The sequence below is a fragment of the Galeopterus variegatus genome, unplaced genomic scaffold (assembly GCF_000696425.1).
Source record: "Galeopterus variegatus unplaced genomic scaffold, G_variegatus-3.0.2 Scaffold5696, whole genome shotgun sequence".
In the NCBI taxonomy this organism is placed as follows: domain Eukaryota; kingdom Metazoa; phylum Chordata; class Mammalia; order Dermoptera; family Cynocephalidae; genus Galeopterus; species Galeopterus variegatus.
The window spans coordinates 80664-97718 of record NW_007731807.1 but is presented as its reverse complement, the minus strand read 5'-3'; the positions used below and the strand labels follow the sequence as shown (position 1 = coordinate 97718).

The following is a 17055-nucleotide window of genomic DNA, read 5'->3' as shown; positions in this document are numbered from 1 at the left end:
CACTGGCTGAGCGAGGCGCGGGGGCAACACTGAGGGTTGCGATCCCGTTGCCGGTCCCGGTCTGGTGCGGGGGCGACACTGAGGGTTGCGATCCGTTGCCGGACACGGAAAAAGACAAAAAAAAAAAAAAATGCATTATTTGAGAGACTTTGTAAGAATTCACATATAAGGTGTCTACTTCCTCTTTTCTGAGGATATTTTTGAGGGCTGAAAAGACTCTCACTGTGTATTTGAGATTATATAGTTGTTCTGTTAAATGTACCTGTGATGAAAGCAACTTGAAATTAAAAAAGAGATATACTTTATACAATACCTGTTCACTCAGTATTAGGTTTTGTAAAAAAGACAAAAAACAAAATGGTAAAATCTATTCCAGATTATTATTATTTGAGAAATTACTAGAGGTTGTCATCTTTTTGTCATTATGCAGTGTATTAATATATCAGAGAACTTTTATGTATTTCAGAAAGTTTATATATATATTTTAGAAAAGCAAAGTTCATTGTCGAAATTATTTTTTATGCCTAGTCACAAGTTTTGATGTTCTTATCTTTCAAATTCAAAATGGAAGTGTGGCAAATCTGTGAGAAATTTTGCATCAATCACATTGAATATTTTGAGTTCTAAAAGAAGGAACTATTAAGAAAGAAATTATAAAAATTGAAGATTAGGGAAGCACATATCTCAGGGAAACTGACAACTTTTGAAGGATAAGTCAGGATGTAAGACCAAGAGGGGTGTTTGGTGTAGAGATACAATCAGCTGGAGATAAATTTACAATTTTCTGATTTTAAAGTCTCAAATTAACAACCAATGTGCAAATAAAGTACAAATCTCATTTTGAATGTATTATCTAGCAATTATTTTTAAATATCTTTTGCATAGCTCGTTCGACCAGTCACCATGGTGCCTAATGTTCCAGGAATCCCAGGTCCTTCCTCCCCTCAACCAGTACAGTCAGAAGCAAAAATGGTGAGCAAGAATTTTCTTCTGTACATTTCTCAAGCCTGTTTTGAATGTTTTTTCCTTTAAAGCCTGCTTCAAATGCACAGTTTAGATCACATTTGATAAAGTTATGGACTACATTGTACTATAGAAGGATCAGAAAAATTGGAAAAGGAAAGCTCCCATTAGCAAAGTGACTAGTTAGTGGTACTTTAAAATAAACAGGTGAATTGGAAGTCAAGTTGTAATTCTTGTCATTTGTGGTTTGTCTGGTGTTTGGCTGTGGCTTTTTAAACAAACTCTTTCTCCTCCTGGTGGAGTGTAAGGGTACTACAGCTGTAATTATCTGAAGGCAGTGCTGATGTAATGAGTGGTTTTAAACATTATTGAAGAGAAATCTGGAATAGTATACAAATTAGCGCACATCACACATGATACATATATTTTCTGTTGCGCTTCAGATGCTAAGAAATTGGTGTTGTTTCAAGGGATGAGCTATAGATTAGGAATCAGGAGACGTGTTTTAATTTTAATTCTAATTCTGCTATTCACCGCCTTTAATCACACTTTAACTTTTCTGAGATTATTTCCTCATCTGTAAAATAAAAGGATTAAGGTTTGATTTCTGGGACCACTCTCAGCCCCAAATCCTATAAACTTTTTCGTTTCTTGATGGAATACATGAAGCTTTTATTTTTTTTTTTTAAATCAGTATGATCATCTAACTCAATACAGAGCTAGCAACATCAGTTAATGTATCCTTAGGAAACCAATAGATAAGTAGTTAATAGTCACCTTTTATTTGCTTTAGTTCTTGCTAGGCACTATACTAACAATATTAATTTATACAGATAAAAAAGTTATATATTGCAAAGCTGTAATTTTTTACTGCTGTTCTCCATTAGTTCAAATAATCAATATGAAATTTGCATGATAACCTTTTTAACAGTAAAACTTACACACCATCTGAATGAACAGTAATTGGTTGAGGAGTGTAAAAATGAGCTGGTATTGATTGTGGTGTTAGAAGGACCTAAAAACATGATGGGGAAATTTTTCACATCATAACATTCAAGTCAGAAATTTGGAAATACTAAGATGGAATCTTCACTTGATAGCAGAAGAGCTTCACTGCAAATGTTGTTTACACTTCCTGTTTAAACATACTGTACAAATGAAAAATTCAATTTAATTTGCCATGTAGTGAGAATTGAGTAGAGTAGAAATAGGAGTTAAAGAGATCCTACTGGGGGCTGGCCCGGTGGTGCACTGCTACAGTGCGCCGCTTGGGAAGTGCGGCGGCGCTCCCGCCGAGGGTTCGGATCCCACATACAGACCGGCCGCTCACTGGCTGAGCGAGGTGCGGGAGCAACACCAAGGGTTGCGATCCCGTAGCCGGTCCCGGTCCGGTACGGGCGCGACACTGAGGGTTGCGATCCGTTGCCGGTCACGAAAAAAGACAAAAAGGAAAAAAAAAAAGAGAGATCCTACTGTATTTTTACACCATGAGTGGACTTTTTTTTCTACAAATTATTCAAAAGCAACAAATCTGATTTAAAGAAATCCTTTTGGCTATATAAGAGTAGGCAATATTTCTGGAAACTATTAAACTTAACACTAAGCCAGATAACTTTTAGGTCACCAGGAAATTAAAATAAAAGTGTTTTGTATGCTTGCAAATTAAAAATACTAAAGCCTATAACTTTCATAAATTAATATATATGAACAGTAATCATTGGTCAAAGACCCAAACATAGCATGGGAAGTTACAGATTGCCCCACTTAAATTTAACAATCCAATTAAATTTTGTTAATGTAAAATAGCCATATTTAGGTGATTGCCTATTTTAATTCAGATAGTAAATGATTGTCCTATTTTTTGTTTAATTAAAAAGACTGAAATTATTCTGCTCCCTTTCTTTTTAAATTTTCATTCTGGAAGATTTCAAACATATAGAATGTAAATAGTATAATATACTGACCCCCCATGTACTCATCACCCAGCTTCAGTTATTAGCGATAATTCTTGTTTTATCTATACCTCAACCCACTCCCTATTCCCATTTATTTTTATGGTCTTTTTAATATAAAATTTATATACATTGAAATAAAACAGTTTTATCTGTACAGTTTTGATAAATAATTACATTCATGTAACTCACACCTCTATTGTGATATAGAACTTTAACATCTACTCAGAAGGTTTCTCTGTTTCCCTTCACAATCATTCCTTCCCTCAACTGTTCTGATATTTGTCACAATACATTATTTCTAGAATTTCGTGTTAATGGAATCAGTATATACTCTTTTGTATTCACCTTACCATATATCTCTAAGATTTATTCATGTTCTTGAGTGTATCAGAGTTTGCTTCTCCTTATTACTAAGAACTATTCCATCGTGTGAATACACCACAGGTTTTTTTATCCATTCTCCTATTGATGGACAGTGGAATGGTTTCCAGTGTTTAGATATTGTGAATAAAGCTACTATGCATATTCTTCTATAACTCTTTTTGTGGACATATATTTTCATTTTCTTGGATAAATACTTAAAAATAAAATTGGTGAGTCAGAGGATAGGTATCCATTTAACTTTGTAAGAAATTGCCAAACCTTTCTCCAAGGATTTACATTCTCACCAGTAGTGTATGGGAATTACAGTTGTCTCTGCATTCTTGCCAACATTTGGTTTTCTCTATCTTTTTAATTGTAGAAATTCTAGGGGTATGTAGCAGTGTCTTGTGGTTTTAATTTGTGTTTCCTTTTGGCTAGACTTTCTTTTGAAGTCTTTTGCCCATTTTTTCAATTGTGTGCTTTTTTATTATTTCAGTATATGAATTCTTTTTATATACTGGATACAAGTTTTTTCTTAGATATATGTGTGTATATATATCTTATGAATATTTTCTTAGTCTGTAGCTTGCCTTTATTTTCTTAATGGTTTGTTTGTATTCTCATTGATTGCTACTTTTATCTTTAATATTTCCTTTCTTCTACTTAATTAAGTTTAATTTGCTTATCATTTTTAGCTTCTTAAAGTAGAATCTCAGATTATTAATTTAAATCTTTTTTTTCTCTTCCTAATTTAGACATTTAAAGCTATAAGTTTCCCTCTATGCACAATTTTTATGTGCTATATTTTCATTATCATTAATTCTCTAATTTCCTTTGTGATTTCTTCTTTGACCTGTGGGTTATTTAGAAGTGTATTGTATAATTTCCAAATATTGGGCCGGCCCGGTGGCGCACCGCTTGGGAGTGCGACGGCGCTCCCGCCGAGGGTTCGGATCCCACATACAGACCGGTTCCCGCTCACTGGCTGAGCGAGGTGCGGGCGCAGCACCGAGGGTTGCGATCCCGTTGCCGGTCCCGGTCCGGTACGGGCGCGACACTGAGGGTTGTGATCCGTTGCCGGACACAAAAAATATATATATATAAAATAAAATAATTTCCAAATATTTGGGATCTTTTCTATTTATCTTTTTCTTACTGATTTCTTTTTTAATTACATTGAGATTTTGGCAACTTACCATCTTTGGTTTATTTGGTTGTTCTGCATTTCCATTTTCTACTAGATTATAGCTGTTTATTTTGGCTTATTTTTGAAAACAATAGGTATTGCTATACTACTCAAGTAACATGAACTGGTAACTTAAAATATCAATTGACCGGAATACTAAGGGAATTTAGATTAGCTGCATTTTTTTTGATGTGCAGAAATTATTTTATTTCACACTTTAAAATTGTTTTTACAGGGCTGGCCCAGTGGCGCACTTGGTAGAGTGCGGCGCTTGGGAGCGCAGCGGCACTCCCGCCGAGGGTTCGGATCCCATATAGAGACCGGTCCGCTCACTGGTTGAGCGCGGTGCGGGCGCGACACCAAGGGTTGCGATCCCGTTACCGGTCACGAAAAAAGACAAAAAGGAAAAAAAAAATTGTTTTTACATTCTTATCAAATATTATTAATCTATTTTCCTTGTCTTAATAACGTAGAATGAGCATTATTTAGCATTTTGTTTGATTCGGGAATTTTTAACATAGTACTTGTATGTCATTATTGTCAACATCAACTATAATTGTGTATCGTTATGTGCAAAATGAATCTACCAACCTTAGGGAATTATTCAGAAATAGTTTGCTTTTTGTAGTTTATTAGTTCACATTCATATATTTTAAAACATCGTTTAACGGGCCGGCCCGGTGGCGCACTGCTACAGTGCGCCGCTTGGGAGTGCGGCGGCGCTCCCGTCGAGGGTTCGGATCCCACATACAGACCGGCCGCTCACTGGCTGAGCGAGGTGCGGACGCAACACCGAGGGTTGCGATCCCGTTGCTGGTCACGAAAAAAGACAAAAAGGAAAAAAAAATTGTTTAACAACTGTTACTTATTTAACAAATGTTTCTTATAACAGGTGTGATTTTAAAATTTGAGTTTTTTCTTGCAGTTGTTTCCAGTAATCATTAGGAGAATCAAAAAAGAGTCTTATCTTCTAAAAAGGCCATTATTGATTTTTCAACATGTGCAGCAATTGGGATTATATCATATCAATGAGGAGTTTGGCTTTTGCATTTTTGATGCCCTTGATGATGACTTCTGTACACAAAAACAATTATTCAGGGACTACTTTCTAAAAATAATATTAGATTTGTTAAAGTTACAAATTCAAAAACTTAGTTTTTCCCTAAGTTTTCAAGGCAGTTTACATATACGATTATGACATGATTGCTTTTAAAGGGCTTAAAATATAGTTAATCTTAAACATGCTAAGCTGCATTTATAAACTTAATATATTTTGTTTTCTCTATAATTGCCTCAGTTGTCTAACAGACTTTCTGAAGTACTTTAATAACTCAAATTTAATTAAACTTATAGATATAGTGAGGCTTAGTTTTTAAAAAATATTCCTATACTATTTAGAAGCTTAGGTAAGATTAGCTTAGTGCTTACAACTAAAATCACAGGACTAAATCATTCTTTTAATTAAACATTTTAAATTGAAATCCATGGGTAATCTATTGCCATGCTCAGTGTGGCAAATTATTTTAGACACTTTTAAAACATAAAATACCAAATAGGTACTGTTTATTTCTAAGTGTGAAATTGAAATGTCATTGTCATCAATTTATTTTATTAAGCTTCAAAGGTCTGAAAAGATTTATCAAATACACAATTCTATAATCCTAAGTAAAGAAAAGTTGAAATTGGGTTTATATCCCAGTACACAAAGGTTTCTTAATTACCAGATCAGTGATCACAAGCCTTTATTCTTTCCTGCATCAAAGATAGAATCCAAATCCATGCTCTTCAAATGGTGGTTCCCAGCTCACATCTCTCCTACATATTGAATAATTCTTCTGCTTGTTCATCTGTCTGCAGCTCCCCCACTGAAACTTGTAATTTCTTTTTTCAATGCTTTAGTTGTATTTTTCTTTGCTGTTGTTGCTTTCAGCTTTTTGAAAATGTTCGTCCTTTTTGGGTTCTGCATCACTCTCAAGGACTTATTTGACTTTTGTGGCCACAGTCTGTTATTGATAAGCTATATAGTGTAGCAGTGGTGATTCTGCTAAAATGACCTGTGATTAAAAAATAATGTAAGAGAAATAGCAGGATTGGAACACATAAGAATGAGTAGCACGCTACAACTGACGAGAAACTTACTTTGTACCCTAAGATAGCCAAGGCTGCTTTTGTAATTCCCTGATTTTCAGATGCCAAGTGCTTGCAGGAAGACATTATGTATGTGTTTTTATGTCTGCTATAAACAGTGAAATAAGATCTTTTCTTTCTGCTAGAAAATTCTTCTGAGTAAGCTTTTTTAAGAAAATTGTTTAAGTCTTTGGAAAAGTAAGAACATGATAAAGAAATAGGGGTAGATACAAGATTATCTAGTAATTTTTAATACTACAGAAAATTTCCTGGGATCTGCTGTTTTCTGCAGAATCACACTAGACCTCACGAAATTTGGTCCTAGGGGTTTTGTGTGTCATTAAGCACATAAACCATAGATATTTGCTATCTGTATTACTCTTCTAATAAAACAATTTTCTCATGTAATATTTGAAGTCAAAAAGTAGCTCTTCTGAATAAGAAAGTGTTAATCATTCAAGAGTTTTATTGAAGAAGATTTACTAAAGTATTTGAGTAGTATCTTCCTTTAAGTCTGTGTGACAAACTGAGAAATGTCTTTGCACACAGTTGGTAGCCAGTAGGTTTTCTGCAGGGGGTTTCTACTGAGAGCTGACATAGAGCATCTTGGCAAATGTTCAGAAACCTACATTAACTTGGTTGGGCCCTGCATGGAACCTCATGTTCAGCAGAATTCTTCTGACCTGCCTCTGCATGCCAAGCTAATCAGCAAACACCTAATGAGCCCACTCCAAGGAAACAGACTCTCTTCCAACCTACTTCATTTTCATATGTTCTCTGGGGTGGGGAGACAAGTCTTCATGAGGACTGATGATGCTGCAAAGACCACAATAATGATAATTAACTTGCTGAATTTAGAAGATTATGCTGTTAATTAGTTGCAAAATAAAGATAAGTAATAGAGCAGCAGATGGTAGGATAACACCCAGGAGAAGGAGGGTTATTACTCTGATGAGCTTTTGTGGCACATATGAAATATGGATCTGACTTTTTCATAAATTGTTTATAGAGAACATTATCTTTTTTCTTTGAACTATGATGGAGTAGTTTGTTCCTACCAAGTTCTGATCTGATAAAATTTATTTTCAAGGGTACAGCACAGAACTTGAATAACAAATTATTTTTAGCAGATCTCCTCTTAAAATGAATGTGTCAGACTGGTCAGTACAACAAAGTTTTCATCCTTTAATTAATTCACAGTCTATATCTAAGAAAAAAAAGTTTTCAGTATAGTAGTTGAACTTTACATCACTAAAAATTAACACTAAGCATTAAAACACTTAGAAATATGATAATAAAGGTATTTTTGTTTTCTTTCAAACAATACATATCTTTACTTTAAAATTAAAATTGTGCCTAGGTTTTATGTACATGTTGAAGAATGTAAATCTTTTAAAACTTAATTTCTCTTAGTGCTCAATCTATTTCTGTGAATACACAATCTTTGTTTATATTAAATTTCTCTGCCGAGAGAAAGTTGGATCTCGGCAATGGACTGACAAATGTCTGATACTCAATTTAATTGATTGCTAATATACTTAATAATATTAGACCAAAGCTCTAATTTGGTAAAGCTCTTGTTTAAAATATGTTCAGTGAACTGGGAATCAGCTAGAATTTCTGGTATTATCTGTGCTGCAACTCGCTCTGATTCTGGGAGTAATTTCACTCTTTGGGAATTTCTTTATCTGTAAGAGTGATTGGACTAATTAACTTCCGTTATCTCTTCTAGCTCCAAAATTCTATTGTAAAATAAATGCCCATTATGTTTATATTTGTTTTCATCTAGTTTTTTAAAACCAAAGTATTTGGCCTTCTTTAAAAAGCCTCAAACAAATATATGGATGGATTATAGATATTCTTATATTAATTGTAAAATTTAAATGAATGATATTTAGTGGCTGCTTTTTTCACCTAACTCATTCTAATTTTTTTTTTTTTAGCGTATATGTATTTTTGTTGTAGTTTTTAAAAAAAATTAATTGGCAGTTCAGAGTAGTGTTAACTAACCCTAAAAATCTTTTCCTTACATTTTATACCCAGTGGCACACTTTCCAAGTCAGACCTATTGTAATCAATGTAACAGCATGGAGCAAACATTAGAGCTTCTTCACTGGATGAGTATTGTATACCCTAGGGCAGTCAAGGGAGGATAATGAATGAATACTGATGCTGCTTTTAAGTGCTCTATAAGGTAGTAACTTGCCCTACTAAAGATTATTCAAGAGAATGATGTTTATGTACTTCAGACTCCCCTATGTGCAGTTACTGTATTTCATTAATTCTAAGAGTTAAGCTCTTCACTATAAAACTTTAAATGCTCTTCAATTCTGTGATGTTTTCTACCTAAGGACTTAAAAATGTTTTACCAACACATAAGTTACCAAGCCTCTCATCTCAATCTCTAGTTATATTTATACATATTTTATATCCAGGAACGAAAGCCCTAACTTAGTGATATATGCTGGATACTATTCATTGTATTTCAGTGTCTAACATTCTGTTTATAAAATATATAAATATGGAGAATGACTACCTTCCCATACTCTCCTCCTTTGTTCTATTTATATCATCCATACTTTCCAACTCCTTTATACTTTCAATTCTTCTTGATTTTTTTCCTAAGTATTCCTGTGTGATTCCAGCCAGTTACTTACTACTTAGGCCACCCATCTAATTTCACTTGTAATCTATCCACTTCCATATTATCCCATCAGTTATTAATGTCCTAGCTACTAATACGAGGGTACTTCAAAAAGTTTGTGGAAAAATAGAATTAAATAATACAATCTTTCCATGAACTTTTTGAAGTACCCATGTATGGTTGTTTCTGATTGTTTTAAAAAGAAGAAAAAAAGGGAAGGAACTAGGAATCTTGTCTGGATTCTGAAAGTCACAGTGTATGATGTGGTCTTGAACATATTTTACATAAAAAATATGTCTGGGGCCAAACCAGTGCTTAAGATGACCCTAAGTACAGTTTGAAATTACAAAAGTATAGGAACACTCGTTATTCTTTGGCATCCTCCCACCCCTATGCTAAAAAAATAGAGGCCTCGATAGCTATTCTTGAAGAAATAAGGAAGCTGGGAGCTGACATTTGAGAAATCCAAATCCTTTTGTGAGTCAGTTAGTTTTGCATGTAATATATAATTTTCACCTCAGTCCTGCAAGGAAGTTATCATTATTTCCAGTTTTACAGATAAGGAAACCGATATTCTCGAAGATTAATGATTTGTTCAAAGTCATAGATAGTTTGAGTTAGTTAAGTTCTGAACCTAGAGTGTCTTCTCAGCTGTACAAAACTTTCATAATACTTTATACTAATCAGTGAAGATACTAGGACTTTACATATATAGTGCTTTTTATAATTCAAAAAGAAGTAGTCTGTGAGAAAAGAGGGAGAAAACATGCCTGATCCTGGATGACATGGCTTAGCAGTTGCAATATCAGGGTTGATGATCTCAATCCTTAAAGATTGTCTTCTGAATCATTAAGTCATATAGTCTCAGATTATTTTTCGATCTTTCCCTGTGTTTTCTGATGGCACCAATGATAATGTATGTAACATTGTACCATGGGAAGATTATGCACTTTGAAATTAAAGAGGTTCGGGTTCACATTTAGGATTTGAGATAGCTTAATGGTTGTGCACCCTTGAGCAAACGATCTCTAATCTGTAAAATGAGGATACTAAAAACGCATTGAAAAACTACTGATAACAACAGTGATGAATCTCAGGTTCATTATGCTAAGGGAAAGCCAGATTTTAAAAGCTATAATGCCTTTCATTTGTATGATATTCTGGAAAAGGCAGAACTCTTGATCAGAAAACAGATCAGTGGTTTCCAGGGATTGGGGTTGGGAGGAGAGTATACATAACAGCACAGGGCATGAGGGCATTTTGAGGGTAGTAGAACTATTTTGTGTACTGATTGTAGGTGAGGTTGCATAAATGTATGTGCATGTTAAAACTCAGAACTGTTTACTAAAAGAGTTAATTTACTGTATGTAACTTATACCTCAATAAAACTTTTTTTTAAACTACTAACTTCATTTTTAAAATCATACCCAGACACTACAATGATTAACAGTAAAGAGAAAATGTCCACTAATATGTGTCCAGGTATAATGATTGCCTCAGTTGAAATTCAGATATGAATTTCTTTTCATATGTGCTTCAGTTTTTAAGGGATGTGGATCACATATGGTAAGAAGATACATGTAGATGAAAATAAAGAAATTATAAATTTTTGAATAGTTGTAAAATTTTCTAAATTGTTCTTAGTTGGAGTGACAGTTGTACTCAAATCATTTGGGGGCACTTTTCAAAAGCGCTTCTCTCTCACCTCACCCTTTCTGCTATACTTAAGGAAGGAAGAAAGGAGAGATTGCCAAGAATCCGTGTTTTTAACACTTAACACCCCAGGCAGTTATTTACTTCAAGAAAGTTTGGGAAGCACTGAATAGACTGCAACACAATTTTCACATAAGTATATATTTTTTTTACTAGCTTCCTTCCCTCTAATGTGCACATGAGTATGGATGTTAAGAGAATGTAATGGAGAGGCTGGCCTGTTACCTTAGTTGGTGAGAGTGCGGCCTTATAACCAAGGTCAAGGTTTCGGATCCACATACCAGCCAGCTGTCAAAAGAAAAGAAAAGAAAATGTAATGGACATATCTCTTGACTCAAATTTTTCTAATAAAACTTATTTTGGGCCCAGGGATTAATCTCTTTTATTAAGATCAGTATAAGCAATAATAATCCCAGATCTCTCAGGTCCCTTAAGTTCCTTTCATCACTGACGTACTATAGTATGATTATCTTGTGCCGATTATTTTATATTTGTAAATCACAACAATAAAACTACCTTAAATATTGCATGTGCTCATTTTTGCTAAAGAACCAATTTCTGTCAGTTATCAAATAAGTTTATTGTGCACATACGTAGCAAATCACAGCACCAGCTACTAAAAGGGTTTCAAAGAAATATAAGGCAATCTCTGCTCTTAAAGAGCTTACTATCTAGTTGGGAGATAAAATAGTCACATATGACAAATTTTTGATAATAGAATAATAAGCTTCATTCAGATTATATCTATAAATAGGTAGTCATAAATATCTAGGTCCTCATTCTAACACTAGATCTGTCATACTCTGAAAGTCAGGTTAACTGGCAAAATAGAACTTAGTGGAAAGGATAGACTTTGGATTAGATTTGCTTACTGGGGAAAAGACTACCTAAAGGAGGCAAGCCTAGCTGTAGGTTCTTGAAGGAGGAGGTTCAGTCTGACAGCATAGTGACCTAAAAAATGCAACATCAGGTCATTATCTAACTAAACACTGCCATCACACCTACAAGCAGAAATCAAGTAGGCCCAAATCTGGAAAAGAGGAGATTTAGGTCTTAGAATTTAGGCAGAGCCTGAGAAGATTGGGATATTGGGTATAAGAATGGTGTAGAAAAGAACAGGTGAGTGTATATAATAATTAACTTATGTTGCCAATTTTAGTTGAATAAAACTAGTTATTTTCAGTTAACAGTAAATCTGAAATCTAAAACACTCCTGGTCCCAAGCATTTTGAATTAGGGATACTCAACCTGTACCAGACAAAAAGATTTGGGGAAGCTTTCCAATGGTCCTATGAGGGATCTTCAAAAAGTTTGTGGAAAGATTTGTAGTTTATAATTCTGTTTTTTCACAAACTTTAAAAAGCGCCCTTATATTATTTCTATTAGTATTTATAATAACCTCAGGAATGCAATGAAATAAATGAAAACTAAGTTTAAAATAGTATGTGTTTGTATGTTTCTTAACAAATATTTTTTGGTAAGCCGAAGAGTATATTGAGAGTCAGATTTGAATGTCAGGCAGAGAACTTTTTTTTTAAATGGTGTTTGCATTTCAGAGATTAAAAGCTGCTTTGACCCAACAACATCCTCCAGTTACCAATGGTGATACTGTCAAAGGTCATGGTAGTGGATTGGTTAGGACTCAGTCAGAGGAATCTCGACCACAATCATTACAACAGCCAGCCACATCCACTACAGAAACTCCGGTATGTGTGTTGTTTTCATCATTCAGTACTCTGTCATCCTTAAGAAGGCATATACAGTGTAACTTTTATGACTTCTTTATATACTTTGAAAAAAATTATTTCTGATCAGGTTATTACAAAATTGTATCAAAAGCTTTAGGAAAATGTAGTTCAGTGTATAAGTATTGATACAGAAATTAATAAATGTTAATTAATTTTTAATATTAGGACACCCTATAAATGTTTCTGTGGGTATCTGTATATGTTGGTCTGACGTGACACTATACTTTTTAAAGAAAACATTTTTTTCCTATTGATTCCTAGAACAGTGAAACTGAATACAGATGTGAGAAACTTAACTTCATTCTCTATTTTTTGATTGAGAAAGTTTAGGGTTGTGACCTTCCTCTTTGGGAAATTAGTTCTGTAATAAAAAAAACTATTAGAAGCTTATATTGAGGAGAATGAAGAGTTGTCTTCTTTAATGATTGTCAAAAACTGTAGACTTGTCTTAAAAACAAACCATAATTATTAACATTAGATATTTTTTCAAGAACCAAAACTAAGATTTCTAACAAATCTTTTTGGATCTCTTTTTTAAAATTATCATTGATTTACCTGTTTCCTAAAATGTCATATGTTCATGATTATAGCACATATCATATTCTAGTATTGTGGTGGCCTTTTTAGCCGTAAAAATGTATAGAGCTGTTAACTGCTGTTCCAAATGTCCCAAAAAGGCAGACATTTTTTTCCTTTAGTAATTCTTGCTTCTTTTTTTAGTATTGGTCACTCATTGTAAAACATTATTTCGGGCCGGCCCGGTGGTGCACTGGATAGTGCGCCGCTTGGGAAGCGCGGCGGCGCTCCCACCCGAGGGTTCGGATCCCACATACGGACCGGTTCCCGCTCACTGGCTGAGCGAGGCGCGGGAAGCAACACCGAGGGTTGCGATCCCGTTGCTGGTCCCCGGTCCGGTACGGGGGCAACACTGAGGGTTGCGATCCGTTGCCGGACACGGAAAAAGACAAAAGACAAAAAAAAAAAAAAAAAACATTATTTCTTTTTATTTATTTATATATGTACCCTTCCTCACTTCTAGGTAATCAGAATTCTTTTAGAGAAATATATAGATGTAGATTGACACACATACATATATGTATATATTACATTACTGATGTAAATCAAATGGTTCTTGAATTAAAACTTGTGAAACATCATCAAAGGAGCAGATATGCTTTATAACAGCTATTTAAACTAGAGGCTTCTTCACTTATCTCTAGTTTGTGACTGCCTATCAGATGATACATATTTCTATATGTTTACAATAAAGGGTTTCTGTATTTCTGTTAAATGTTTCAGAACTCTGTTTAGACTTTTGTCTTCTCTACTTGAAGAATAGTAGCGTTGGCATTAAAAAGTAAACGTTTTCAAGGAAACACAGGTAAACAAAGTTTTAGATTGCCACCTAAGCATAGGTATTTACATAACTATTTTATCTATACAAAACTTAAGGTAGAGTGGAATGTAGTTGTGGTTGTCATCCACTAAACTTTATTTAGGGGCAGAGAGAGGGAAAATGTGTGTGTGTGTTATAAATCAGGGATTAGCAAACTGTGGTTCACAGACCAAGTGCTGCCCGTGGCTGTTTTTGTATGGTCTGCAAGCTGCATATGAGTTTTACATTCTTAAAGAGTTATTTTTTAAACAGAAAAGAAATGAATATAATTTAAGTCTTTTTTTTTATACTAACTATAGTTTCCCTTGGATCTAAGTTTTATTTATATCTTTATATTTTATCGTATTGGATCAAAACCCAATGAAAGCAGGACTTCATCTATTTGATGACTGCTGTATCTCTAGTTTCTAGAATAGTTCCCAAATTTTCCGAATGAAATACAATGAATGAATCAGTGGAAGTGGGGAGAGAAGGAGCAGTATATCCTTCTAAGCAACTTCAAATCCTTGTTAGGAATAAAAATATACAAATGTAACTGCATAATAGTTTCTGCTATTCTACTAATATTTGTGATTTATTAGTGTTTGCTGTAATGAGTTACAACAATTTAAAACAAAAACAAAAAAACTGTTCTCTCCTATTCAGCCAAATGAATAAAAGAAAATATCTACTGTTTTCAGTAGTAAAGATAAGAGGATGAAGAAAAAAGATGTCAAAGTTACAATTCTTGAAGCCAGCTATAGTAATATTTTTCTAAAAGATAAATTTGCATTATACAGGTAAAGGAAAAAAATCTAATTTAATGCTTGATCTTTATTATAATTAAAATACTTTATAAATGAAATAACACTCTTAATTTTTAATAGTAGTTATTCGGACAAAGGAATTGAATGATAACTTTGTATTTGGGGGAATTTGTAGAGTGAGACATAGTTTTGCTGTTTACCTGCAAATTTATCTTGAGCTTATATATAAGGTCTTTGTTATTATATAGATTAGGAGAAAATAATTTTATTTGTTCACACCATTTTAAAATATAATTATAGGTAAAAGATTGTTTTCAGACTTCTCCTTTGGATCATATGCTTGTAGCCACAAAGTACTCTTTTCCTCTGTACCATTTTCAAAAGTTTATTTCCTGTCTCCCATATTCAAGGGTTCTGTGGTACAGTTTTGGGGTTTCTGAGAGGCTTAGAAGAATCAGTTGTTCTGTAGTCCTAGACTCTAGACAATATGGCTATCTACTGAAGATTTCTTTCTCTCAGCCAATCTGAGATAACCAAGCCAATTGATTGAAAGGGGGCCAATTAAAATGAAAATCAGGGCTTCTCTGGGGTTCTACCTACCAGAAAAAAAGAGCATAAACAATTACAAGAACCTGGCCCTTAGAAAAAGACTGACCCTAGGAGCCGGCCCGGTGGCGCACTGGATAGTGCGCCGCTTGGGAAGCGTGGCGGCGCTCCCGCCCGAGGGTTCGGATCCCACATACAGACCGGTTCCCGCTCACTGGCTGAGTGAGGCGCGGGAGCAACACCGAGGGTTGCAATCCCATTGCTGGTCCCCGGTCCGGTACGGGGGCAACACTGAGGGTTGCGATCCATTGCCGGACACGGAAAAAGACAAAAAAAAAAAAAGAAAAAGAAAGAAAAAGACTGACCCTAAGTTTCCAAAAACTGAAGAAAAGCTGAATGCACCAAAGTATATATACATCCTTTCCCTCTGTAATTTTAAAGAAACCACTTTTTAAAGAAAATTGATAGATTTAATACGATATATTTTATTTCAGAAATAGCACAGAAAACATGGTTTCTTATCATGAATTTAAATAGAAAGTTATTAAATTTTTTAATTTACTAACTTCTAATCAGTAGTTTTCAAAGCATTGAAGAATACAATCAAATCTTAAAAAATACACTTGGAAAAATATAAGATCTATACGTGATCCATTTGTATTGTATTTTCAATTTTTCATATTTTTTCCTACATAAATGAAAATATTATACATATTTTAAAGAATACATTCACTATGACATCGCCTTAGTGAGAATTTTGTTATGGCATAGCTTATTGATTTCAAGGAAGGTGTTAAACGACAAGGATGATTTTCATGTTGCCCAAAAATACTGATGTATTCACAGGACTTAGAAAATATAGTTAGTAGCTCTCCCCCTTTGAACACTATTTACTGCCTATGTTAATTCACTCAGTAAATACAAATATAACAAGCATCCATCTGTGTTTATTACTAGGCTTCTCCAGCTCACACAACTCCACAGACCCAAAATACAAGTGGTCGTCGAAGAAGAGCAGCTAACGAAGATCCTGATGAAAAAAGGAGAAAGTTTCTAGAGCGAAATAGAGCAGCAGCTTCAAGATGCCGACAAAAAAGGAAAGTTTGGGTTCAGTCTTTAGAGAAGAAAGCAGAAGATCTAAGTTCATTAAATGGTCAACTGCAGGTATGGAGCATGTATGTGATTTTTATTTTATTTAAGTGGTTACCTGTGTAGTACAAAAGTACCTGAACTATCTGGCTTGAACTTTATGAAGTTGTGATATAAAGTTCCAACAAAGAATTTTAAAATTTAAAAATATCACTGGTATTTTACTTTTCTTGTTTATTTTTTGGTTTATATCACAACTATAAAGTAGCAGTTTTATTTTTAAATTCTTTCATTCTTTGAATTATAAATTTTGTTTTGTTTTGTTTTATTTAAAGTGAATATAGTGCTCCCGAAAGGTGCCAGATTGACAGCTTTGGAAACTGAAGGACTCTAATTATCCACAGAACAGGTACAATATGGCCAGTGGCAGTACAAATCATTTCATACTGCCCTGCCAATGTGCCTCAGGTACATTTCTTAGAGCCTCATGGAGTATAAAGGTTTTAAGGCTCCCTCCCTGTTCAGTCTTTAAGATTTCCAGTGATGGTATCAGGCAGCACCAAATCTGTTTCCCTCTTT

General features: G+C 34.2%; 1 protein-coding gene across 3 annotated transcripts in view; it reads left to right on the top strand.

The window, feature by feature from the left end:
* Window positions 1-17055, top strand: part of ATF2 (activating transcription factor 2) — an 82012-nt gene that overhangs the window by 48023 nt on the left and 16934 nt on the right. For all 3 annotated transcript variants that reach the window (XM_008589852.1, XM_008589854.1, XM_008589853.1), the window contains 3 exons: window positions 886-972; window positions 12508-12657; window positions 16345-16551. In XM_008589852.1, coding sequence (XP_008588074.1) covers window positions 886-972; window positions 12508-12657; window positions 16345-16551 — 444 coding nt within the window. The remainder of the gene's footprint in view (window positions 1-885; window positions 973-12507; window positions 12658-16344; window positions 16552-17055) is intronic.